The 26,222-nt window shown below is 40.6% G+C and overlaps 1 protein-coding gene across 3 annotated transcripts in view; it reads right to left on the bottom strand.

Moving 5' to 3' along the window:
* The window catches only part of LOC140495730 (connector enhancer of kinase suppressor of ras 2), a 577,745-nt gene that overhangs the window by 363,007 nt on the left and 188,516 nt on the right, over positions 1–26,222 (bottom strand). For all 3 annotated transcript variants that reach the window (XM_072594776.1, XM_072594774.1, XM_072594775.1), the window contains exons 3-5: positions 22,986–23,188; positions 20,049–20,136; positions 1,131–1,172 (exon numbers count right to left, since the gene is read on the bottom strand). In XM_072594776.1, coding sequence (XP_072450877.1) covers positions 1,131–1,172; positions 20,049–20,136; positions 22,986–23,188 — 333 coding nt within the window. The remainder of the gene's footprint in view (positions 1–1,130; positions 1,173–20,048; positions 20,137–22,985; positions 23,189–26,222) is intronic.

Raw genomic sequence — 26,222 nt, 5'->3', positions numbered from 1 at the left:
CAGAACAATGGACCATATCCCAGGACGTGCACAAATCATTGCCAAAAATTCTGACAAGTCTCATGCAGTAAAATGAAATTTGATTTATTCAGTCAACATATAACAAAAGGACTAATTTAAAAGGACAGTAATGGGAAGCATCATTCCATCTATTAAGAATAGAACTTGTCACTTCAACTACTGTAAACAATGAGCCTGGTCATGCTACAATGAAGCTTCCTTGGCTCTGATGTGAGTGCGGGATCGGGTGCCAATCTAGTGGATTCTATAGAGGAATTTCCTGTTCGCCTCTGACAATGGAACCAGCCTCCAGTGTTATTTCAATAGCACAAAGCACAAGCTGACTGGAATTATATATTAGAACAGAAGAAATCATCTTGTCAATTGAAGGAGTTCAACATAAATATGAAAAATGAAGGTTTAAAAATATCTATTTTGGATTCAAAACTACAATTACACTTAATCAATTTTGATCAATAGACTTGATAATAGAAGTAATTGGTATCATTATTCTAGATAACAAAGTATGTATTTTGAACATTTCAGCGTTGCGCTGAAAAGGATGGAGAGTAGCAGGTAACAGGCATCTTACAGATGTGCTGATTGATGGGTATTGTCAGGGGGCTCCAAATGGAAAAGTGTTCGCTTCTAGTCTTAAAATTCCTCAAATACATCAAAATAAACTATTTCACTCAGATTATACGATGCATGATCCCCAACCATAAATGTTTGAAGTTTGAAATTAAAAGAGATGGCCGCACTTATGTTCTTAGTTCCTCACCTAAGAACCACATATTTAGAAAGAAGCATATTCTTGTCACGTATTAACGGGAGCCTGGTACTTGCCCTGAAGGTCAGAACAGCTAAAATTTCAAGGTTGAGATAGATCCTTTTTGGGGGTTATCTGGAATACGTAGCAAGAGTACGTAAACAGAAATGAGATATGGATCCACTTTGAATTAATTTAATCGTGGAACAAGTTGAAAGAGCTGAATGCTCCACCTTGCTCCGGTGTTCCTAATGCAATCTTGAAAACTAGATGCATTAATCAAATTGACAAACAAAATGAAACAACTGTTGAACTGAGATGAGCATACAACAGTAAAATGAATGGAATTTTAATAACTCACCACATGGAGAATCTTATTTTCGGTTTCATACACCGTACAATCCTACAGGAAGAGAAAGTGAATAATCAGTTATCTCATTCCATTCTGGCAAACAGCACGCAGTGCTGTTCACAGGCCCTGCAATGAGTTTTAGGATATAAGTGATCATGTTTTTGTTGAAAGTTTTTCAAACCATGACTTAACTCAGCCATGAAATCATTGTAAACTATATGGGTAAATGTACGTACCTGAGTGGCAGAAATGAACATTTCAAAAGTACAGATAAAGCCTTCATGTGTTAGTTTCCTCTAAGACCCATTGATGACATCAGCACAAAAGATTAAATAATGCAAACTCAGGTGACAAAACTAATCTAAAATAAAGTTATTTTGTGTAATCTTGATGGTCCTCTACTAAACTGCAATCTAAAACTGCAATCTAAAATTATGGACCGATTGGTGTGTGGAGTTCTCAGAAAGAAAGATCAGTATTAATTTTTAAACCACAGTGAGGTTCTGTCAGAAAACATCAGACTGAAAGCCTGTTATTGTTAGAATTTGCAAAATTAACCCAAAGTGTGCAAGCGTAAGATCAAACCAAGCGCGGTTGCTGATACAGACAGTCACAATCCTACCGTTGCTAACTTATCAGCTTTCTATTTCAGGCAGAGATTGTAGCATATGAAAAGGCAAGTATATTGATAGATGATCTAATCTAATTTGTGAATCATAGAATAATTGAATCTATGCTAAGAACAGTGGTTTGTATTACTAATAACCTTGAAAGGGTGCAGCAAAGGTTTACAAGGATGTTGCCAGGGCTGGAGGGTTTGAGCGATAGGGGGAGGCTGAATAGGCTGGGGCTGTTTTCACTGCAGCATCGGAGGCTGAGGGGTGACCTTATAGAGGTTTACAAAACTATGAGGGGCATGGATAGGATAAATAGACAAAGTCTTTTTCCTGAGCTGGGTTAGTCCAGAATTAGAGGCATAGGTTTCAGGTTGAGAGGGGAAAGATTTAGAAGGGAGCTAAGGGGCAACCTTTTCACGTAGAGGATGATGCGTGTACGGGATCAGCTGCCAGAGGAAGTGGTGGAGGCATTGACAACATTTGAAAGGCATCATGAATAGGAAAGGATATGGGCCAGGTGCTGCCAAATGGGACTAAATTTACTTAGGATATCTGCTCAGCATAGGCAAATTCAACCAAAGCCTCTGTTTGAACCTTTTGATTTTTTTAATCCAATTTTTCCAAATATATATTCTGCCTCACATGGGCTCTCTGGTCATTTTGAGCCCAAGTTTTATTTGAAGCAACACCAGACCATTGTGCCCATGGCCAATGTTGAGTAGATGACGTAACTTATTATGATTACCACCTGCTTTGACGCTGAAAAATCACATCAAATATTGGCTGGAAGAATGCATGATTCCCTCATTTTCAGCATAGTTTGCAAGTATAAGAACAGGATTGACGTTATAACTTAATGCGGGGGCTCTTCAGGTCAACCTGAACTCAACCTGCAAAGTTACAGAATCTGCATTGGAAGGCAGGCATTAGTGCGAGAACTTGATAACTGTATTGAAAACAACTTTTTGAAAGCCAACATATTGGCTGTAACTTCATATTTTCCAAACAAATAAACATAATGCAAATGCAACAGAACAGATCTATGCAGATTTGACTGAAATACAGCCCAGATTTTCCACTGGTCAGACAGACAGTGGTTATTCTAACGTAGGCAGTAGTAACGCATGGGGATGTCATTGAGGATCTTCATTGTACCATACCCTGAAAAGACTGCACGGGAATTTAAATTTTCCACAATGCCTGGAGTCCTCTGAAAGACTCCATTTCAATCAGAGGTCAGATAAATTCAATCATTTCGAGGAAAATACTTTATCAGGGAAAGCTAAATTATTAAATACATATTTAATACAGACTATTAAATACATAGGCACATGGATGATAGTAAAATGAAAGGCACGTAGGTTAGCTTGATCTTAGAGTATGATAAACATCAAGACACAACATCAATGGCCAAAGGGCCTGTACCGTGCTGTACTGTGCTGTACTGTTCTGTGTTCTATGTTCTATGAACAACACAGAGACTCTATTGAATAGATTCCATACTTATTCAACACATCCCCAGTTACAACTCCCCCATATCCTTACACTCCCTGCTTCACCCTCCCTCCCCCCACCCATCCTCACACTAAACCTGACCCTCGCCACACTACAGGACACATGCCAGTTTCCACCCTGCCATGACGGAGCCAAATCGACCCCATGTGCCACATCCACCACCATCACTAGATTTGAACCACTCCCTTCTGATATCCCATTACACTAACCCCGTGGAACATAATTTCACCCACCAACTGGGATAAACATTGCATCTCTTACCTTTCCATCTTTAACTCTGCCACGCCAACCCACTTATCACCTTAGCTCCTATTCATCTGGCATCCTGCTGTTGGCACCCTACTCAGTTGGTACCTGACCTTACCATCCTCCTAACATCACACTTACATGATGTACGTATCATTTGTCAGCAGCTGTCAAGGTGCTTGCCTGGACCCTTTACCTTTCAGAATGCAGCAGCTGATTGCTGTGAGAACAGGAGTGGCCTGCCCTCCTCTGACAGTTTCGCACAGGGAAAGGATTTTCAGGCACAGAAAGAGCCCAGGTTGGAATCTTGTCTCCAAAAAGCAGAACTCCTTACTTCCATTAAAAAAAGGGAAGGTTGGGTTGGCAATATGCATGAGATTTCCAATCCTCTGAAAATCCAGCCCATTGTAGACCATGACACAAAATCAATAGGGAACTTGTGCGTTTCTGTGTGACTTTGTGCAGGGAGCAAGCTTCAGAGTGGCTTGGTGCCCTGGAAGCAGCCATTTTAAATCAAATCCTGAAGCCGCTTTGTAAATTTACCCACAATGCTGTGGCTATAATACTACTGCTGTTCTGCTACTCCAATGCACTTTGTAGAATAGGATAGAATAGAAATTTATTGTCATGTGTACTTTTACATGCAAATACAATGAAACATTTTATAAGCTGCCCCACCATGGCACCTACATCAATGACAGAAGTCAGAGATAACAATAAGAAAAGGTATGATATGCCTGTATAGCACGCAAAACAACACTTCTCATTGTATCTCGGTACATGTGACAACAATACATAATACTCAAACATGGAACCAAGGTGATGGGGCCAGTGAATGTTAGTGTGAGCTGCACCACCTGATACAGAAGCATTGTATGGAGGACATGTCCTCGGATACTTGGAGCCAATGTAATGCTTTTCTTAGGTTGTAACCCAGAAAGTGAAGAGAAGATTGCTCCCAAGTTGCTCACTTGAGGTAACCATTCAAGAACATTTTAATGCATCACACATTCAGCTGAGCAACTTGTACACAATAATATTTTTTAAAATAATGGAAATTGATTAATGTTATGATTTCTATTAAAAAAGATAAGGTGTTATTTCTCAGAAAGTAAGACACTAAATCGGGTAAAGAAGCGATGGGATCTAGGAGAACAAATCCACATTTCACAAATACAAAGTGGTTACACAGATTCTCTTTGAACTATACCTTATTCATTTTCTCTTATTCTTAAATGATCAAAATGGGGCCAGATTAAGGAGACAAGTGAAAGCCTTTCATTGCATTTTAGTGTATTGTGCTGTAAAATACATGTGACAATAAAAATCATTCATTCATAACAATCATTCATTTATTCATAATAATGCCTTTGAAAGTAAACCACCCAGGACTTATTTGTGAGGGACAAAACTGGAAAGAAGTGAAATTAAGGTACACCATTATTGGAGCACCATGTTCAGCTCTGGCCATCATTTTATAAGTAAAATTACTGCAGTTCATAGGAGGGAGACTGGTGGCGGGTTAACCTGAGGGTCATCACATCTCAGGTAAGCAGTGATGTTAAGAAGGCAGGACTGTTATTGTAACCTCAGGCACTGCAGGAATTGAACACGTACTGTTGGCATCACTCCAGCACCACACTCTTGACTCTGATCTCTAGCATCTGCAGTCCTCACTTTCTCCTACGGTGATTTCAACCCTACGGTGAAGCTTCTTTGAAGGATGCCTCCCTTGAAGAAGTTCTCCTTTCTTTGCAAGGATCTCAATGAGTCCCTCTCTCACTGCACCCCTCAGGTCACCTCCTCTGCAGCACCACTCTCTTGACCTGTCAAACGTCTTTCCCAACTATCTGCTCCACCCTCCCGTCTGACCTAACACCTTCACCCTCACCTTCATCTACCTATTGCGCTCCCAGCTACCTTCCCCCCCCCAGCCCCACCCTCCTCCCATTTATCTCTCAGCACCCCGACCCACAAGCCTCATTCCTGATGAAGGGCTTATGCCCGAAACGTCAATTCTTCTGCTCCTTGGACACTGCCTGATCTGCTGTGCTTTTCCAGCACCAGACTCTTGACTCTGATCACCAGCATCTGCAGTCCTCACTTTCTCCTAGCTGGCACCATTCACCAACTGACCGGCACCATTCACCTTCCTGCCAACTGACCTGTTCCCTCCAGAAACCCAGGAGATTGAGCAAAGGAAAAAAAAAATAGCAGAATGATATCAGAAATGGAGGTTAGCATTTATCAGGGAAAGGGTGAACAGGTTAATTCTCTTTTCCATTGAAAAGAAAAGTCTAAGGGGGCAACCCAAATAAGATCTTTAAAATTGTATAAGGTGTAGATAACGTAGCCACAGTGGGACCATTTTGCATGTGGGGAACAGTCAAAATGAGAGGCCATCACGATAAGAAAGTGTCACTATAAAACCAAAAGGGAGTTCAGAAGAAATGTATTTGTCCAGTGAGTGGTGAGGATGCAAAAGCTGCTCCCACTGGGAGTGATTGAATCAAATAGTATTGCTGCATTTAAGGAAGGCTAGACAAACATATCAGAGCGATGCAAACAGCAGGTTCTTCTGATAGCATGAGGACAAGAAGTGGCTCAAATGCAGCATCAATACTGAATTGTTGAGCTACGAGGCCAGCTCATCTGCTGTACTTGGACAGAATAATAGGTTAGTGTATTCAGAAATTTACGAAAGCATATAGTTAACGGAAACTCACACAACATGGGGATTCTTACTTCAGCATTCTATTTTAAATAACCAGCAGGTCCCCAGTGGTATGGCCCATAGTTAGGCCATGATGATTAGCTGCTTTTGATAGAGTGGTATTTAAACTAGCTTTTAATGACTTCTGCTCAAATACTGCATGTGAGGAAGTGATCTAAATAGGCATGGCCAGGTCATTGCAACTGCTTTGGAGACTCCTGAGATCAATTAGGAATCAGTAACTGCAGCTTTGAAATTGCTGGCTCTGGGTTAGAAGTTACACGCTGATCTGTTCTCTGCAATAAAGCGTAACACTTTGAAATGCAACAAACAGACATGGTAGCATTGTAGTTATGTGGCTGCTAATAATTCAAAGCTGCAGGGCAGAGTTTTACCCTCTGGGTCAGGGCAACTATAGAGGACACATTCAATCTCGAAGCTAGAGGCCCAACAGGAGACCATAGGGCTCAGAGGAAGTGAAGTCTGCAATACAGTACAGAGAGAGAGAGAGAAAGAGAGCGAGGGAAAAGGCACCAATTCACCAACTTTACAAACATTTGAATGCAAAAGAGGAATTGGCAGTCAGGTCACCATTGTGGGTTGCTTGTATCATTAGATATGGCCAAGTAGGTAAGGAGGCTCTTTAAATCTGTCTGGACAACTGGCCCTAACTGTCCATTACCAGGAGATTTAGGAGTTATTTATTATCATATATACCTAGAAAGATACAATGAAGAGTATTTTGTCACCACAAAAAGGATAAAAAGAAATTACATAAACAGAGTTTATGCTCTGTACGAGGGGTCTCAAACACAGTTCCAGAGCTTCTGCAAGGTCTCTGCAAGGTGTCCCAGGCGTCAAGGAGTCCCGGCACTTTAGGCCTATATCACCCAAGGTTTATCTCCCCTCTCCTGCAATTGTTACATTCCCGAAGGGGGTTGGGAGCGAGCATTTCCTTTCAAATCCGCAGAATGGATGCATGGAGCCTTGATAAAAGCAAAAGCCCACTCTTTGCAAACAGCAGCTGGAATATCACTGGGGTCTGGGGCCTCATAGTTTTGCATTGGTTTCATGACATGCTGCTGCAGCTCTCCCACTGACGATGGTCTAGCCAGGGAATCTAGCACAGGGCACTGGGGTTAGTGTGGACAGTACCAGCATCTTCTGTGGATTTACCATTTAGCTGTTGTTGGGCCACCAGCATCAACTGGCTCCAGACCGGGGAGGAGATGAACAAATAATAAAGTTGTTTATAAGTCGTAATGCCATCATAAAGTGGAACAAAAACAACAGAGGACAGGCTAACTGGAATCCTCCTCCTGTTAGGTAGTGTGAAATACTCCAGCTTCTCAGGGTCAGTGTATTGCTGGTCCTAATGTAGATACAACAGCTAAATTCAAGAGTTGAGATAAGAGTGAGTGCTCTTGACATCATATCACAATTACCTGACTGCGGAGTGGCCTAGGCAAAATTGAAGTCAATTGAATGTACTAGTTGGATTCAAGCCAGCACAAAACAAGATGGCTGTGGGCTCTTGTGGCACAGTGGTAGTATCCCTATCTCTGAACCAAGAGGTCTGGGTTCAAGTCTCACCTATCTCTGAGATGCACAACAGAATCTCTGAGCTTGATTTGAAAATATCTATAATGTAAAAAATATGAAGATGGTTGTGATTGATGGAGATCAAACTTGCAGCCTCAGGACATTGCTACATGATGGCCCCAAGGCAATGCCCTAGACCTAACTATATTCAGCTGCTTCGTCACCCACTGTTTTCCATTAGAAATGAATTGGCCGTTGATGCTCACATAGTACTCAGGGTCAGTCACAATTCCTCAGATGCTGACATTCTGTGCCTCCATTCTGAAAGGTTGTGGACAACAAACAGGCTTGATTTGAAAAGTAGCACATAGTGTCACATCATATAAGTGTCAGGCAATGTCCAATTCAAGCAAAACAAAATCTAACCTCCTCTCTTTGGCATTCAATGGCCTCACCATCATCAAATCCCCAGCCATTAATAACACAAGTCATCATTGATCAGAATCTTTTAACTAAATGAGCAGTATTAATAGTGGAGCTATAAGAGAAGATCAGCAATGAGACATTTTATGATGAGGAACTGTCTCCCCAAAGCCTGTTCACCATCAATAAGGCACAAGCCAGAACTGTGTTGGGGTACTCTCCACTAACCAGGATGAGTACAGTTCCAACACTCAAGGAGTCAAACACTGTCCAGGACAAAACAATGACTTGTAATCACACCCCACCTTCAAAGGAATTACCCCCCCAACAACAAGATGCACTGCAGCAGCTCACCAATGCTTCATCAAGATCACCTTCAAGTGACATCCTTCGCTCAAGGTATAAGGGGAGAAAGTTCCTCTCTAACTCTCAGACAATCTCAATCTGAAAATATCTCACCAATCCTTTACTGTCACTGGGACAAAATCCTGAAACATCAGACCTCTGAGGGGAACTTGCATAGGAGTGTTGGAGAAAGCAGGAGCCTTCCTTCATTACTCTATGAGTATCTTTTTATCTCCTGATAGATTCTGCCCTGTCAGACTATTAAAAAATGCAAAGTACATGAGCATATATTTTATATACAAATAGATGTTACTGTTCAATGCTATATCCTGATGGGAACTGATTTCAGCATTTTATCATAAATAAAACTTGTGCAATTAACTGCAAATTCCTGCAGACAAATTTTTGGTTAAAGTTGTTACAAAACTTTTATGCCTGACGAGAAAGGGATGATTGATTTTCTGGAATATTAAGGCACCGATTTTATTCAATCTAAGTATCTTAATCTCTCTATATATTTAACAGAGAGAGAGGGAGCTCCAGATGTGATCAATTTCACTGTCCATGTGCATTTAAAATTATTTATTTTGTTTAAAGAAGATAACTGACGTTTGTCTATTTTATGAAAATCAGACAAGTGCATTCTGAAGTCTTGACTTTCAGGATGCAAGTCAATATTTAGACCTCAACATTGTTTCAAGAAAGCTAATTTTCAAATTTTGAACCTGGCAGTCAATTTTCCCCAGGACTTATTGCTAGAATTGCCTTGGGTTCTGATCAATGTCATATCAACTGTTCACTGTTGTCAGCGGTCAGAATTCAGCTGCCTGAGGCAGAGAGATAAACCAATGATGCAGTTGCCAGATGGCAAGATAGAATGTGTGAACATCAGTGATCTTTTGGCAGTATGTAGAAAGCTAAATATGAATAAGGACCTTCCCTCTTTTGCCCCTGACAAGCCTGGCAATTACACAATGTCCCTAAATGAAACTGGACCAGTACAGTACATCAGATATTGCTGCCCTCTCAAGATGATTTGTTGTACAGAGCTGAAAAGAGGTCTAAATTTCACCCAGAGCTCGATGCATGCCAATTTTAATATCCGGAATTTATGTTAAGTATTAAAGCTAGAAACACATGACTCATGACTCAGTCATATCATACTTGGGCCTAGATGACATATCCATCAATTTTATTTCAAATTTCTAATCATGATATTTTTAATACAATAGTCAGTTACTCTTGTCGGACAAAGAAAATAGCACAAAGTGTTAGATCAGCCTTTGCAATATCCATTAATTAACCTTCTCAGCACTGTCAGCAAGATAACTGATCCACAAGCTGTCAAGCAGTGGGATTTATGAGATACAACCAGTTGTGATAGCTTATCTGTGTTTTAAGGTGTAAAAGCATGTTGACTGGTTTTTCAAAACAACCTTAAAATCGCACTTAATTTTCAACCACTGAAAATCCATTTGCAAAAATTGTTCATATCTCCAAATGGAAGATTGAGAACTGAAAGGAAACAGATAAGTTCAATACGTAAAATAGATAACGCAGAGATAAAAGTAATGAAAATAGGATAGAGCGAGAATGATAAAAATGTGGATAGTAAACAAAGAGGCCGCATATGGGAGTGAGTAAGAAATCAAACATTTTTGATATGATATAAACCTCCTTTCTTCATATCTATTTTCATTCTTCAGAGTTAGTGTTTCTTTGCTGAAGGGGTTCCTGATATTGGAAAATGTTATTTGCATTTCCTGTGTCAATATTGAAAACATATGAAATTATCACACATCTCAGAGTATAGGTCGACCTCTGCAACTTTGGAATATCCTCTCCAAAAAGAAGGGTCGTCCTATAGCCTCAGTATACATTGTGAACTATCTACGCTCATGTAGGCAGTTGCCTTTTTGAAATGTGAAAAGTTTTTGCTTGTCAGTCAAGTGCTCTCTGCTCTGTGCAGGCATCTTGCAAACTATTGCACACTTTCTTGGTTCTACAGCCAATACCGCCTCAGTTATCCCATGCACCAAATTTCTTCACAGAAAAACTGAGGCCAATTCCAAAGACAATGCAGCCCAATACGTGCAATTATTAGTGAACAAATGAGGAAATGTGTGTCAACTTATACACCAATTACCAGCCTAAATATCCACTTTGGTGCCAAAACAATGGGGTTGTCTTTTAAACCAGGTCGACTTATCCAATGCAATCTACAGTAGCTAGATAATGGAGACTGGAGACTTCTTGGAGTCGCTGGACTAGAAATTAGTTGTGGATGTAAGCATGAATGAGGAGTTTTGAAATACCCACCATTACACACCCTGCTGGACAGTCAGTTCCATCAGTTATCTCAGTGGATTGGATTCAAAAAGTGTGGCGCTGGAAAAGCACAGCCGGTTAAGCAATATCTGAGGAGCAGGGGAGTCGATGTTTTGAACATAAGGTCTTTATCAGGAAACAGGCATTTGCATCTGCAGTCCTCCCTTTCTCCTCAGTGGATTGGACGGCTGCACTGTAATACAGAATTATGCCAACGGCAAAGGTTCAATACCCACACAGGCAGAGGTTACCGTGACGGTCTTATCTTCTCAACCTCACCCATCATTTGAGGTGTGGTGTAGTTATCTTGCCAACAGTGCTTAGAAGGTTAATTAGTGGATATTGCAGAAGGTTATCTCCCATTTTGTGCTTTGTCCAACAAGAGTAACAGACTATTTTATTGAAAATATCATGATCAGAACTTTGAAATAAAATTGATGGATACGTCATCTAGGCCCAAGAGTCATGTGTTTTTAGCTTTGTGACTTAACTTAAACTCTTCACTAGTCATCTCTCTCTCTCTAATGAGAGAGTAGTCCTCTGATCCTCTGGGATTATGGTGATTTCGTTTGCTTCAGGCATTTAAATATAATGTGCGACGTATAAAATACAGCCCGTTTCACAATCATGCCAAGTCATATTCCTAATCACAAGGGTTAGGATAATTTTAAAAAGAGAAAAGCAGAATCCACCTTTGAATGATTCCAATATTTCAAAGAGTACAGGAGAATTTCAGATGATTTAAGTTTGAGAGTGGGACAAACTGGCTATTGTTATTTTATAGATATTCACTGTCATAAACATTTCTACAGTTCCTTGACTGAGGACATTAAAGCATTTTGCAACATTCATGACATCCTCAAGGATTGGTACCTTTATTGAATGGTTTAGTTTTGTTTTGTAGGTATTATTTTTACAACCGTGCCGTCAAGTCAGGTAGAGGGATGACACTGAAGCCTTCCTTTGACTTTAGCATGAACTTTTCTTCTTTAAAACTAAATGGAAATTATGCTAATCTCCAAATAAATAGTAGTCTAGTTGCTGGGTGAGGGGAACTGATTTCATATCGATAATCAAACTGTCCAAATTCTTAATCCTTCCGAAAATGGGTCTATTTTAAACAAAGTTGCCCACTAGTTGACAAAATGCCAACAGAATCTCATTCAGAAAGAGGGTTAAAAGCAAAATCAAAAGGTTTGTGTTTGTGCTGTGATGAACCCAGGGACCTGGAAATTGTTCTGAAGGCAGCTTCTGAACAACAGCTTGGAATTGTATTGGCAAGCCTGGATATAACTGAGTGAGTCTGAATTTGCGATCACTACTGGACTGAATTCATTGATTTTAACTTTAAGCTCTATTGAAGTGAAAGTGACTGGACAGCCATCTGTGGTGTTCAGGATGGATGATGAATGAGAGGAAAAGCATCATCCAAATTGAACAATATATTCCTGAGATTATTGCTGGGTAGAGGCAGGAGAATGATGCGTCATCTTTTGTGGGGAACATTGGGACTTCAAAGCAAAGAGTGTGTAAGTAATCAGGGCAAGGAGCTAAGTAATAGCACTGCCCTTTAACAGAAGCATAAGAAACAGAGGGACACCAACTTAAGGCAAAAGGATCAATGGCAGGCAAGACTTTGATTAAAAACAGAGCTAGTGGTTAGGATCTAGAATATTCTGTCTAAGCATTTGTGAAGGCAAATTCCATCAAGACCTTCAATGCAGAATTCCATCATTATCTGAAGAAAAAAAATTGACCGAGCCATAGTTTGAGCTGAGTTGCTCATCTAGAGAGCGAACACAAGCAGGCCCCATTCAATTTGCCTCCTTCAATGCTGTATTCATTCTGTGATTCTACATCTGCTGAAGCACAGGGGGATTTGTTTGTTAAGTGAATAGAGGGGCTTTTCTGAGGTCACACTCATGACTTTAGGATGGCATGTTGCCTACCTGGTACTACGGTCAGAAATGTTCCCTCACTGAGGGAACAAGGGTCAAGGATGCCACTGAGTGAGATGTGATTCATGTGCCGAGGTCTTAGGTAGGAAAGGGAATGTGGTCCTGCAATCAGAAATTAGGGAGCGAGGTAGAAAATTCGAACACAGGATCTCAAAGGTAGTGATCTCCAGATTACTCTCAGTGTTACAAATTTGTACAAAATTAGGAGGATATGGCAGATGAATGTTTGGCTGGCGAAATCGTGGCGAGGGAAGGTTTTAGATCTCTGGGACACTGGACAGGCTTTGCAGGAGCTGGCATCTAGTCAAGCTGGATAGGTTGTACATGAACAAAAGTGGGACTTAGTCCCTTATGGGGTGCTTTGATAGTGTTGTTCATTTAAAGTAACTTGTGGAAATCACGACAGAATATCAGAGAGGAACATCATGGTGCACAGAATACTTAGAGTCATAAAGTCATAGAGATGTATATCAAGGAAACAGACACTTCGATCCAACTCGTCCATACCAACCAGATAGCCCAACCCAATCTAGTCCCACCTGCCAGCACCCAAACCAATCCCTCCAAAACCTTCCTATTCATATACTCATCCAGAAGCCTTTTAAATGTTGCAATAGTACTAGCCACCACCACTTCCTCTGGCAGCCCATTCCATACACATACCACCCTCTGCATGAAAAAGTTGCTCCTTAAGTCTCTTTCCCCTCTCACCTTAAACCTATGCCCTCTAGTTCTGGACTCCACCGCCCCAGGGAAAAGACTTTGTCTATTTCCCTTATCCATGCCTGTCATGATTTTATAAACCTCTGTAAGATCACTCCTCATCCTCCAAAACTGCAGGGAAAACAGCCCTAGCCTATTCAACCTCTCCCTATAGATCAAATCCTGCCAACATCCTTGTAAATTGTTTCTGAACGATTATTATAGAGTATAGGAAGTCAATCGATGAAGTTGGAGTAAATGATAAAGTAATAAAGTCGAAATCAGACTTTCTGTGCATGTAAGTGAGTGCGTGGAGTATAGTTAATAAGAATGGAGAGTTACAAACACTGATTGTCAAGTGGGAATGTGATGTTGTGGCAACATCAAACTTGGCTCAAGGAAATGCAAGCCTCAGTATTAAATATTCCTGGGCACAAGGTGTTCAGGAAAGATAGGAAAAGAGGAGGGCTGGAAATATTGATTAAGGAGAGCATTGCAGTGTTGGAGAAAGAGGATATCCCAGAGGATTCAAGGACGATGTAGACGAAAGCTTAGGAACAAAAAGCATATAATTACATTGCTCAGTGTAGTCTATAGGCCACCAGCTAATGAGAAGAAGGTTCAGAAATAAATCAGCAGGGAAATTTCAGCAAGATGCAAACATTACACAGTAGCCACAGTGAAGCTCTTTAAATATCTGAACTAGACGGTGATATTGGTAGCGTCAAGGGTGGAGAGGTTGCATTTAGAAAAATTTTCAACGACATGACTTGTCAAGTCCAACAAGAAAGGATGCATTGTTGAACCTGGGCCTTGGTCATGAGATAAGCCAAATAGATCAACTGTCAGTGAGGGAACATTTTTGATAATAATAATCATTGCAAGACAAAAGGACAAAAGGCAATCTAGAGAAGAATAATTAAATGGGTGGTAGCCGACTTCAAACTGGCATGGATGGAGCTGGGCCAGATTGACTGGAATAAAACTTTGGCAAGTGAAAAAGGTTGCTGAACAATGGGCTCTCTTCAAAAGCAATTGCTTGGGGCATTGTCAAGGTGTATTGCCTTAAAAGACAAAGAAGCAACAATAGATCCAGAGACCTGGATGAAAAACAAGATATAAATTAAAACACAGAAGAAAATTTGTGTTAATGACACGTTTCAGCTTGAAAATACAATTGACAGCAAAAATGAATACAAAATGTTCAGTGATTAAAAAAAAACATATTAGAGAAGCAAAGAGGGTTTATGAGAAAAAGGCTGGCAGTCAACATAAAGAGGAAACCCAAAGTCTTCTAAAAGTATGTAAGAAATAAAATGATGATAAGAGGAGGAGTTGGAACTAAAATGAAATTAACACATGGAGAAGGGAAGGGCATGGCTACGGTATTAAATTAATACTTTGCGTCTGTCTTTACCATAAGGATGGATATTACCCAGCCCTAGTGAAGCAGAAACTCTGACATGTGAATTAATGATGAAAAGGTCTTGAAGAAGTACAAACATTACACCTTTGTTCAAAAATGTTTGTAAAGGTAAGTCATGCAATTACAGACCAGTTATTTCAAGTTCTGTAATATGCTGGGCACAAATGACAAGAAATTTGGAAGCACTGTAAACTATAATGGCAGCATAGAATTCTAAAAGGATAAGTACATATTGGTGTAGTGGGCAGATAGGCAGTAGATCAAGTTCAGCATGGAGAAGCAGAAGGTGATACTTGTTGGTTGGAAGAAGAGGGCCAGAGAATGTAAAATGAAGTGTATAATTCTTATGTAGCAAAGGGACCTGGATGTGCAGATGTGTATCAATCATTGAAGGTGGTAGGACAGGTGAAAGACAGTTAATAAAGCGAATAGTTAATGAGGCTTACAGTATCCCAGACTTTATTAATAAGTGGATAGAGTACAAAAGCAATGATGTTGAATTCATACAAAACGCTTTTTAGGCTTCAGCTGAGTACTGTTTGCAGAATTGGCTGCCACACTACAGTAAAGATGTGAATGAATTAGGATGAATGCAGAACAAATTTACAAGAATAGTTCCAAAGGAATTGCAATTATAAGAATACATTGGAGACGCTGAGGCTCTTAAAGTCATAGAGTTATAGAGATGTACAGCACGGAAACAGACCCTTCGGTCCAACTCGTCCATGCCGACCAGATATCCTAAACTAATCTAATCCTATATGCCAGCACTTGGCCCTCTAAACCTTTCCTATTCATATACCCATCCATATGCCTTTTAAATGTTGTAATTGTACCAGCCTCTACAACTTCCTCTGGCAGCTCATTCCATACACACACCACCCTCTGCATGAAAAAGTTGTCCCTTAGGTCCCTCTTACATTTTTCTTCTCTCGCCTGAAACCTATGCCCTCTAGTTCTGGGCTCCCCCGTCCAGCGAAAAGACCTTGTCTATTTATCCCATCCATGCCCTTCATTTTATAAACCTCTATAAGGTCACCCCTCAGCTTCTGACATTCCAGGGAAAACAGCCCCCGCCTAATCAGCAGCACAAGCCCTCCAATCCTGGCAACATCCTTGTAAATCTTTTCTGAACCCTTTCAAGTTTCACAACATCCTTCCCACAGGAAGGAGACCAGAGAGGAAGACTCAGAGGAGATCTGATAGTAATGCCCAAAATCATGAGGGGTTTGGTTAGACAAGATAATGGTTCCCAGTGGTAAAAGGATCAAGAATGAGAGGGCATAGTAAATATAAAAATCTTGCTCAAAAAATGGGAGGTTTGGGTCGAGAATGTACTCCTTGGAAAATGGGGGAGGAAGTTCCAACTGGATAATCATTTGAATGGAACAATGCCCATGAGAACATGGAAAAAGCAAGAGAGCAGCTCTCAGTCATAACGCTCATTAGAAGAGCCAATGCAAATACATTTGGCCAAATGGTTTCCTTCTTCACCGTAATACTTCGGTGAAGAGCAACAATGCCCTGCTCAGCATATAAGCAGCAGAAATCATGAGCTGAAAAAACTGTAACTCACAGAGAGTACACACAGAGTTTGATGAAATGACATTATTACTTATAACACCACATAAAAATGATTAATTACCACCACTTTCACGCCTTGCTCATTGTTGTGTCCCAACTGTCAACTTACACTTTCAGGATTTCATGGTCAATATCAATATACAACAGGACCATTGGGTGAATTTGCAATGGGTGGAATAGTCAAAGCACTTTTCGGTGTTGGAGAGTTGATGGGGAAGGTGGGAATGGGGATTGATTTAGAGGTAGAAGCAAACCACAGGATTTTATTTGGTACATTTCACACCTAGTGAACCTTTGCAATATTATGGATTCTGAGCCTCCGTGGATGTGGGTGGACTGACAATGGATGTCTCATCTTTGTCCACTGTTCCCCCTTCTTCTCTTTGATTGAAAATAGTATGAACAGTTATCTTGTTTAACCAGCCCTCTCATGATTTTGAACATTTCTACTAGATGTCCTCTGAGCCTTTCTCTCTCCAAGGAGAAGAGTCTCAACTTCTCTAATGTATGGTTCTGTTCGCCGAGCTGGGAATTTGTCTTGCAAACATTTCGTCCCCTGTCTAGGTGACATACTCAGTGTTTGGGAGCCTCCTGTGAAGCGCTTCTGTGCTGTTTCCTCCGGCATTTATAGTGGCCTGGATCTTCTCCCAAACTTTGAATTCTCTAATGTATCCTCATATCTGCAATCTCCTCTTTCACTCTCTTCCACTTAGAATCTTCTCCCCTTCCTGAGTCTCCGTACTACCTTAGTAACAAAGCATCATGACAGTTTCCAGGTTGTTGTATACCTACATGGACTTCCACAACTGACTCCAAGAGCTGCTGACCAATTGAATAGCTTCCTGCTCTGTGGAACTAATAGCACCACTGGGAGCAGCAGTGTCATTGCTAGAACTGCAGCAGTCCTCAAGAGAAATGACCCTGCAGTGGAGCCAGACCTCAAGCTTAATGCATGGTTTCAATAGGGCCAGGCTAGCAGACTGTGCCATCAGATATTGGGGTGTAGGGGAGTTGAGGGGAAGGGGTGTTAGTGGGGCAAGATGGTGCTTCAGGGCATTTAATGTGCAAGGTGAGAACAGGAGGGAAAGTGTAGAAAAATGTTTCCATTTGGAACACAGGCCCAAAAAGAAGATAATCGGCAACTTTGGGAACCCAAAATAGGGCTCAAAAATACACATATGTATGTCTAAACAAGACATACAGCAGTAATGTGAGAAGACTTGATTGCAATTTTAATTTTATTTGAGTAAAAAGTAATACAATGACACATTTACCTCATGAACAGTGTCTTACAAATTGACTATTTTTAGTAGAAAAAGCAACTATTGATCTGTACTATTGCTACTTATCAGTGAGCAGTCTGAATCATTTGATGATGTTGATATTAGTGGTCCTAGGTCATCTGCACATTTAGATGAATTAAATCCATTTCTGGGCAATAGCAAGATGGACCCAAATAAGCACAGACATTCCAATAATGATTCCCTGGATCTTAAAGACCCGATGCCTGGTCAGAAAATTGTCCTGTTCCTTCATAAGGAGACATTAATGTTCCAGTGATAAATGACACCTCGGACATTTGCTCATTACAGCGGGCCGGCTTTGTTCTGTGGTGGCTCAAAGTGACATGAACATGGAAACCCAAGGCTCCCTTCACCATCAAAACCATTGGAGCTCTGCAGCCATTGTAGTCTAAAGGCCCAATTCAAGGAGAAAGTGCAATGCTGACACTGCTTAGAGTAAAGCTGCTTGTATAATCACATCTGTCTTTAATCTCTTCTCCAGGAACTCCGTTTTGTCCATCAAGATGCTGACCGCATGAGTAGCCACCAATATGAGATAGCTCTTGTTGCAATCAAAATGGCAGGATTACTGCACGGTGGAGAAACCAGATGCTGGGAGAATGGGAGGCCGCAGTGCGGACCAGGGAATCAAGAAAACTAAATGGAAAAGGCAAGAGCTAAACTAATGTGGTCAGCAACAGCACAGAGCAAAGAAGCCAAAACAAAACCTCAATGGGAAGCAGTCCAGCACAGTTCAATGGTCCAACGCTCAAACAACCTGCAAGAGCTCTTCCAAGACAAATTCTACATCAACAATTTCTGGACTAAAGCACAAACTAAAATTCAACCAACAGATTCTGTCAATTAAAAAAAATTAATTGTCATTGAGAAAAACTGGAAATAGATGCAGAAGAAATATGGAATGAAGTGGTATGCAACTTGCAACCAAAAAGGGAAAAGGCAATTTATGCCATTTTTAGGTAGTGAATAATATAATTGATCATTAAACCAATTGTGAATGTCAATCACTGCCTGGCTTTGCTTCCAATCCATCCATTCTAACTAACTCTGTGCAGACTTGATTGAGGACTCATACTTAGAAGTTTATTTGAACCACAGTAAATACAAGAAGCCCTTTCCTCATCTCAATCAAGTCAGCTGCAGTGACAAATAAAACAAAACTTTGAAGATATACACTGATATTAAAAAGAATAGAATGACTCAGTTCAAAGGACTAAAAATCTAAAAATGATTTATGTTTATCTCTAAACATTTTAACACACTGATAAAAGTTAAGCCGTTCTAATGTTTCTCTGCAACATTTATGTATTGCTGCACATATTTCATTGTAGCAATAAATCTGCAGATAGTTTATTTCACTTTAGGAAGTTTAGGAACCCTGAACATTAGTTCATAGGAGGCACAGACCTGTATATAAAAGCTGCTGACCCCAGCAAACAGGAACAAACATGGGTCCAAATTTAACTCCCTGAAAGTGGACGGGTTTTGAATGAGTTAAACCTCTCAGAAGGTGTTCCACAGATTTGAAGTCTGGAAAGGACTGAGTTAGAATAGGACACAATACAAACCACCTGGATTTCAATGCTGCATTCCAAAACTTATTCATTTTCTAAATCAATACAGGAGACTATCACTGAGAATGAAAAACATGCAAATAAAATTATATTCCTCTGAAGGCTGCCACACTCCTCTATTAATGCACAACCCTTTCCAATTCCAGCAGAATTAATGCATCTGTCTTGAAGAAATATTTTTGGCTGGATTACAGATCACTTATAGCTGAGTGCAAGAGTAACATCACAACACTTTACCAATAAAAATAATTGACTGAGAAGCATAGATATAAAATAATGTGTATATCATCTGATGTGTCAGCTTGCAACTCCCCAACTCTTTCCAACATTTAGATTCACATACTTTCAGAAGCAGAGTTCCAGCGAATCAGGAATGAGATTCTGTCCATGGCTCATTAACAGATCGGTGATTTATGTTATACATTGCTTGATGTCTTTTTCAATCAAAAATGTCAGGGAGTTCACATACTTCAACTTGTGCTGTTGCCTTAGTTTTAAAACCACTAACATATTTCCGATTCAAATCAAAACAATTGTTAACTTAATGTAAATGCAGATCTATTCCAATCAGGTTGATCATGGGTCAGAGGCCAACCTTTCTCAATCTTTTCGGGGTGGTATGACTACCCAGTGAGAGTTGAGTCCCTTACCTGTTGCACAATTGTTGTTAGTTCCAGACACAGTTGAACGATGTTATTTTTCAGAAGTGAGTATTCAGTCACACTAACGAAAGGAGACCTAAAAACACAACAAAGAACATTTATTCAAAGATTGCACAAGATAGTCTTGATTTCATGTATCAAAATAATAGGATCCTAACCAGCAAGTAACTCTAATGCACAATGATATAGTATCCCTTGCACAAATAAATTACAAGTTACTTCACAATTCATAGAATCAAAGAACCTTACAGCACAGGAGGAAGCCATTTGAGTCCATCACGCCTGAGCTAGCTTTTCAGAAGTGCAGTCATGCTTTTACCCATAACCCTACATGTTCCTCATGCTCAAGTACCTGTCCAATCTTTTTGTTACTTATATAATCAGCTTTCACCACCTTTCCAGATTCAACATTCTAGATCCCACTACTCTTGAGTAAAAACATTTTCCAAGGTATTTGTATCTTTCCTTCAGAACAATTTTCCACAGAAGTCCAGTCATGCACTCAGTCAGAGTCTCTTTGCTTTTGCACACCAGCGCTCAGTTTACAAACTCAAGTAACTCACTCACCTCAACAACCATCCTCTCAACGTGTCACTTGCTACTTGAAACTTACCATTTTCAAGGAGTTGTGCAAATAGATACAGAGATTTCTGTTCATCTACACTTGTCAAAATCATACCATTTATAGTGCACTGTCTTTCTATATTAATCCTTCCAAAGTATATCACTTCACCCATTTCCACACTGAACTCCATATACCATGCTAAATCCCATTCCCTATCCTACCTACAATATCCTGAATTAGATGGCTCAGTGGTTAGTACTGCTGCCCCACAGTGCCAGGGACCCAGGTTAGATTCCAGCATTGGGCAACTCTCTGTATGGAGCTTGCACATTCTCTCCATGTCTTCATGGGTTTCCTCTGGGTGCTCCAGTTTCCTCCCACAGTCCAAAGATGTGTAGGTCAGGTGAATTGGCCAAGCTAAATTGCCCATAGTGTTCAGAGATGTGTAGGTAAGGTGCATTAGTCAGGGCTAAATTAAGGGGAATGGTCTGGGTGGGTTACTCTTCAGAGGGTCAATGTGGATGTGTTGGGCTGAGGAGCCTATTTCCCACCTGTAGGGATTCTATTCTATGATGAGCGAACATTGAGTTTTGTACTCTCAGCACACTTAATAATCTTGGTCCCTAAACCAGAGTTTTCAAAAATTGCAGAAAAGGCATTACCCCATGAATATCACAACTGCAAACTAACTCTCTCCGTCCTCACCAATTTGCAAACCAGTTATCCAGCACCCTCTATAATTGCTGCTACACCAACAAATGTTCCATTTATATTGCAACTTTATCATCACAATGCACTTATCCATCTAAGTTCAATAGTAAGCCACATAGAAGATATTAGAATGGTGAACACACATTGTCAAATATGCAGGTTTGAAGTAGTGTGTTAACAGAGAGATAAAAGTGGAGAGGCAGTTAGCGTTCCTGAGCTTTGCACCTGCAAAACTGAAGATACAGCCATAAGTGGTGTGATAGATATTAGGATGTGCAAGAGCTCAGACTTGGCAAAGTACAGAGATGTGAAAAAGATGTAGCCCTACTGTTTCTCTCCTAACTCCAATGCTCCATTGTGAAAGTGGATGGGTTACCCAAATCAAGGGACCCAGAGGAAGGAGCTTCAACCTTTGAAGTGTCCAGTAGCTTTGCGGTTCTTACACTTTGACTGGATGAGGCGATGGTTGCAGGTAGGATAAGTTACTGAACATAGCACTATGGTACTGGAAGACATTTAACAGTGGAAGTAAGAAAGAATGTAGTGGAAGTAAGGGATAGTATACTGAGGGGGATTGACATCATTCTCCACAGAAAGGAGCATGAGGCAAAAGCCGCAGGAATTGCTGCCAGTGTCAGGTTTCAGGATATCTGTTCAGCGCTGGAGAGAAATCATCCTGTCTTTGTGGTCCATGTAGGTGCCAATGACATAGACAGGGCAAAGAAGAAAGTTCTACATAGTTAGTATGAGGATCTAAGCACCAAATTAAGAAGCAGAATTTCAAAGGTCTCTGCATTACTATTACCTGAGCCACATACAAATTAGGACAGGGTAAGTTGTCAGAGTGATGAATGCATGGTTTAAAGCTGGGTGTGGGAGAACTGAGTTCAGGTTTTTCAGACACTGGAGCAAAATGGGTACTGTAATGATAGAACTCTGCCCACCTGAATTGTGCTGGGGCCAACCAAATCAGTAGGGAATTAGAGAGGATTTTAAATTAAACAATGTGTTTCCTCACCCAGTACTTAAAGTTGGGCAAGGAGTTGACAAGTTAGAGATTGTGACTGAGTCAAAACAGGTTGTGTTGAGTTGGAGCTTGGCGCCATCAGCATGTGTGTGGAACTGATATTATGGGATAATGTCACCATGGGGACATGAAATCAGAGGGAGAGAAGGAGAGGTTTTTGCGGCCACAGCATAGGGTCAGGTAGAGACTCCCCACCAATGACTGGATGGATATGAATGGAACCCCCAAGTGAAGGCAGTCCCAGCCAGTGGGACAACACAGGAGAAGCATCAGAGGAGAACAGTGTTGAACAGTCCATGTTAAGAGCTGCAGACAGGTACAGAAGGATGGGAAAGTACAACTTACCGCAGTCACAGTTGCCTGTTGTATGATTTGCAGCTTGACAAACACTGTTTCAGGATTGGGGCAGGGACAGAACCCTCATTGGAGGGATTCAATGTTGAAAAAATGGCCATGGATTTGGAAAGCAACAAGACGTTTCAGGACTTTGGAAGGAATGGGAGGTAGGGGGGTGTGCAGTGGGGTGGTTGGGGGGGAGCAATGATAACAATGATTCAACATTCTAAGAGATGGACATACATTCAATGATTATTGTTAAATCAGTAACATCTCAGCTAGTTACCTGTCTAGCCAGGCCAATAAGTTCTTGGCAGCACCAATGAGGTCAACCACCGAGGTAAGGAAGTCATTCGGTAACCTTCTGGAAGCCCTGCCATCGTAATGGCCGCTCCTCCGTCTGCCCGTTATGAAATTCTGTAGGTTTTTGGCTGAAGCGTTCAGCTTGTGGGAAAGCGTTCTGAGGTTCTCAGTCTCCAAACCATAGTTCTGTAAGAGTTTTAAAAAACCATCAGTGTTAACAGCTGGTGCATCATGAGGCTTACTGTAAATTTTAGTCTGTATGGGAGTCAAGTTCTGAAAGAAAGAAGGAAAGGGAGAACCTCCATTTACAATGGCCTTTGCAGGATGCCGCAAATCACTCAATTACAGCCAGTGATCCACTTTCGTTTAGGTAGAAGTCCAAGCAGATGTAACACCCCATGCAGCATTCTCTCAACTGCACTGAAGTGTCTGCCTTGATTACCTGTCGAAGGGCCTGAAGTGGGATATGGACTAATGACCTACTAAAGGATGTAGGAATGGTGCCATCAGGTTTTAAGCTTGCTCATGTTAGGTATTTAACTTACTTTTGGCTTAATCCTGTTATGGAGCAGACCATAACCCCCAAAATATAATAAGAAGGTAGCCTAGACCCTAACATTTTTTATTTTGAAGATAAATGTGAGATTCTGTGATCCAGATGTAAATAGATTGGTCAAACTACTCGACATTAAGCTCAACACAAATCATTCAAACTCTATAGTTAACATGCAACAGAAGAGAAAAGAGCTTGGAATAACTTAACTCGGTTTGAAAGCGTAACAGTATAACAGTAATTGTTACTAATTAACTGTTCCAATATAATAACATCCCACAAACATCCTTGGCAAAAAGGCTAAATCAGAAAATAGATTGTCTCTCATACAGTTCTCCAATCCAGGAGGAAGGAACATCAAAAGACAATTGCGAGAGAAAAATCCAGAAAGAAAATTTGGTGGCCAGGAGAGATTCACTGCCTTCCAACCCTGCTGAGACTCCAACATCAACTGCTGAAATCTAACTAAAAATCTTGGATCTGTGAGAGCTCAACTACACCCATTCAGGCTGTTTCTATTGTTTCAATTTTTAAGAAAAAAAGCAAGACCTCATAAGTTGTTTATCTTCTCATAGACTGCTCGCTACTTGTCCCCCAAACTCCCTCAAAAATAAACACACCTCTTAAAACCACAGCATCATCATAATTTTCTCACACCTACATTTTGCTGTTCTTTCAAATAACTGCGCATTGACAATGTTACAAATAATGATCCCTTTGAAAGTGAAGGACACACACCAGAGATAATAGAGAAAAGCTGATACTTTTTGCAACATATATTTAGGACTGGTTTTCTCCCGTAAATGGGAGTTGGTCAGGAATGGGAGAAAGTATATTAGAGTTTCTATTCAACAATAAAATGCAAATAAACAGTTGTGAAAGACAGACTGACTCCTGCCTTGGTAAGTTGATGACTAGCAGTGGAACATGCACTTTCAGTGATTGCCAAAGATTCTCAGTCCTCTTTAGCTCTGTGCTTGGGATCATTTCTATGGGTCTCTGGCTGTGGCTTCCTGCTGCATTTCCTGAAACTCAGCTGATGTAATCGATACTGTCTTCAAACAGGAGTCAGACCTGGAGAGTAAGCCTGGGGGTTAAAAATGCCTCACCTCAGCAAGCTAAGGTATACTTGATGCTTGCCTCACCAAACCCAAATTCAAATCATGTCCTGAGTTATAATCAGCTTTACATTTTAACAACTAGATGGTCCTTCTGGCTTGCTAGGAGCATTACTCTCCCCTCTTGAAGGGAACTTTAAGTGAAATCATGCAGTATAATTATGAAACGTATAGGGCATTTTGCATTAAGAGGGGTTGTGACTGTGATAATCCAGTCCACTGTTTCTTAAAATTAGAGTTTAAATAGGATGGATTATTAAATCCAATGCCCCTAACATAACAGACTCTCTCACTTCAAAAGAATTAAAATAACCCTCAAATATTCACTTGAGTTCCAAGAAAGTTGATATAGTAAACAATTACAACTGCTTTCTAATGTGATATTATGACCCCTCCATCAGAGTTCTCTTTATGTACACAATGCCATTTCCTTACAGTCATTAATCTCACAGGAGTACTCCCAGGTAGTTGGATTGTGACTCTTAGATTTTTCAATGTTCTGAATGTGCAATGCAGTATAGCTCTCTCTCGGGATACGTCCAGTAGCTTCCAGTATGAGGACTGAGAATGGCAGTTGCTCTCAAAACACAAGCAGGGAAAGGGATGGTTGCACAGATATTGCAGTTATGTAGCAAGGAGAACCTGTCCTCTTCCAATGTGAATTTTACTTCCTCCGTTCTGTCTGCACTGCATCAATAACCAAAGCAAATACCACATGGAGTCTGGTGGTTGTAGTTAAATCAATTTGAATTATTACCAGACACAGCACATTCAGATAGAGGCTATTTATTTTGCAGAATGTTTTGCTGGCTGGCTTTTTAACTTGATTTGCCCTATAATAATTAACTTAATTGGTGTGCAATCAAACTGCAGCATTCCATTACAGACCAATTTAATAATACAATGCAGATCAGTGGTAATTACCATGTTGGTGAAGTGCCAGTTGTGTATTGTCAAATAACACAACTGTACACTGGCAATCCATGATGAGAATATGGGCTCTGTTGTTTCTTCTCTTTGTGGACCACACTGCAGTGGGAATTAGGATGCTTCAGGGTGCTACATTTGAAGGCTCCATTGATTTGTATAACAGTAGCTGAGCCAGGTGCCCACGGAGAGGATCGATTCACAAGACAGAGTGAACAGCACCAAAAACAGCCCTTCTGAAGCTCCAGGCATCTGGGGGTTGGGGGCAATCTGGTTAAAATAGTGCAAGTTTGTGTTGGTACAGTTCTTTGTAGCTGTCCCTCCAACTAGGCTGCAGGCAGAAGGTAGTTTTGCAATGATGATCAGCTGCCAGCTTTATAGAAATCAAATCCCTGTCAGGTCTGGGGCTGTCAGAGCTGGAGGAGCCATGATTCATGGTGTAAGGCTATCAATTCAAAAATACCCACCTGGAATGCCTTTTTAAGATTTGTTCACAGAATGTTGGCATTTCTGGCTAGGTCAGTATTTCTTTCCAATGTCTACTTGCCCTTAAGAAGGCGGTGGTGAATTTTCTTCTTGAACTGCTGCAGTCCATGTGATGTAGGTACAATGCTATTAGGGA

The sequence above is a fragment of the Chiloscyllium punctatum genome, chromosome 25, assembly GCF_047496795.1.
Source record: "Chiloscyllium punctatum isolate Juve2018m chromosome 25, sChiPun1.3, whole genome shotgun sequence".
NCBI lineage: Eukaryota > Metazoa > Chordata > Chondrichthyes > Orectolobiformes > Hemiscylliidae > Chiloscyllium > Chiloscyllium punctatum.
This window is presented reverse-complemented; position numbering and strand designations above follow the sequence as displayed.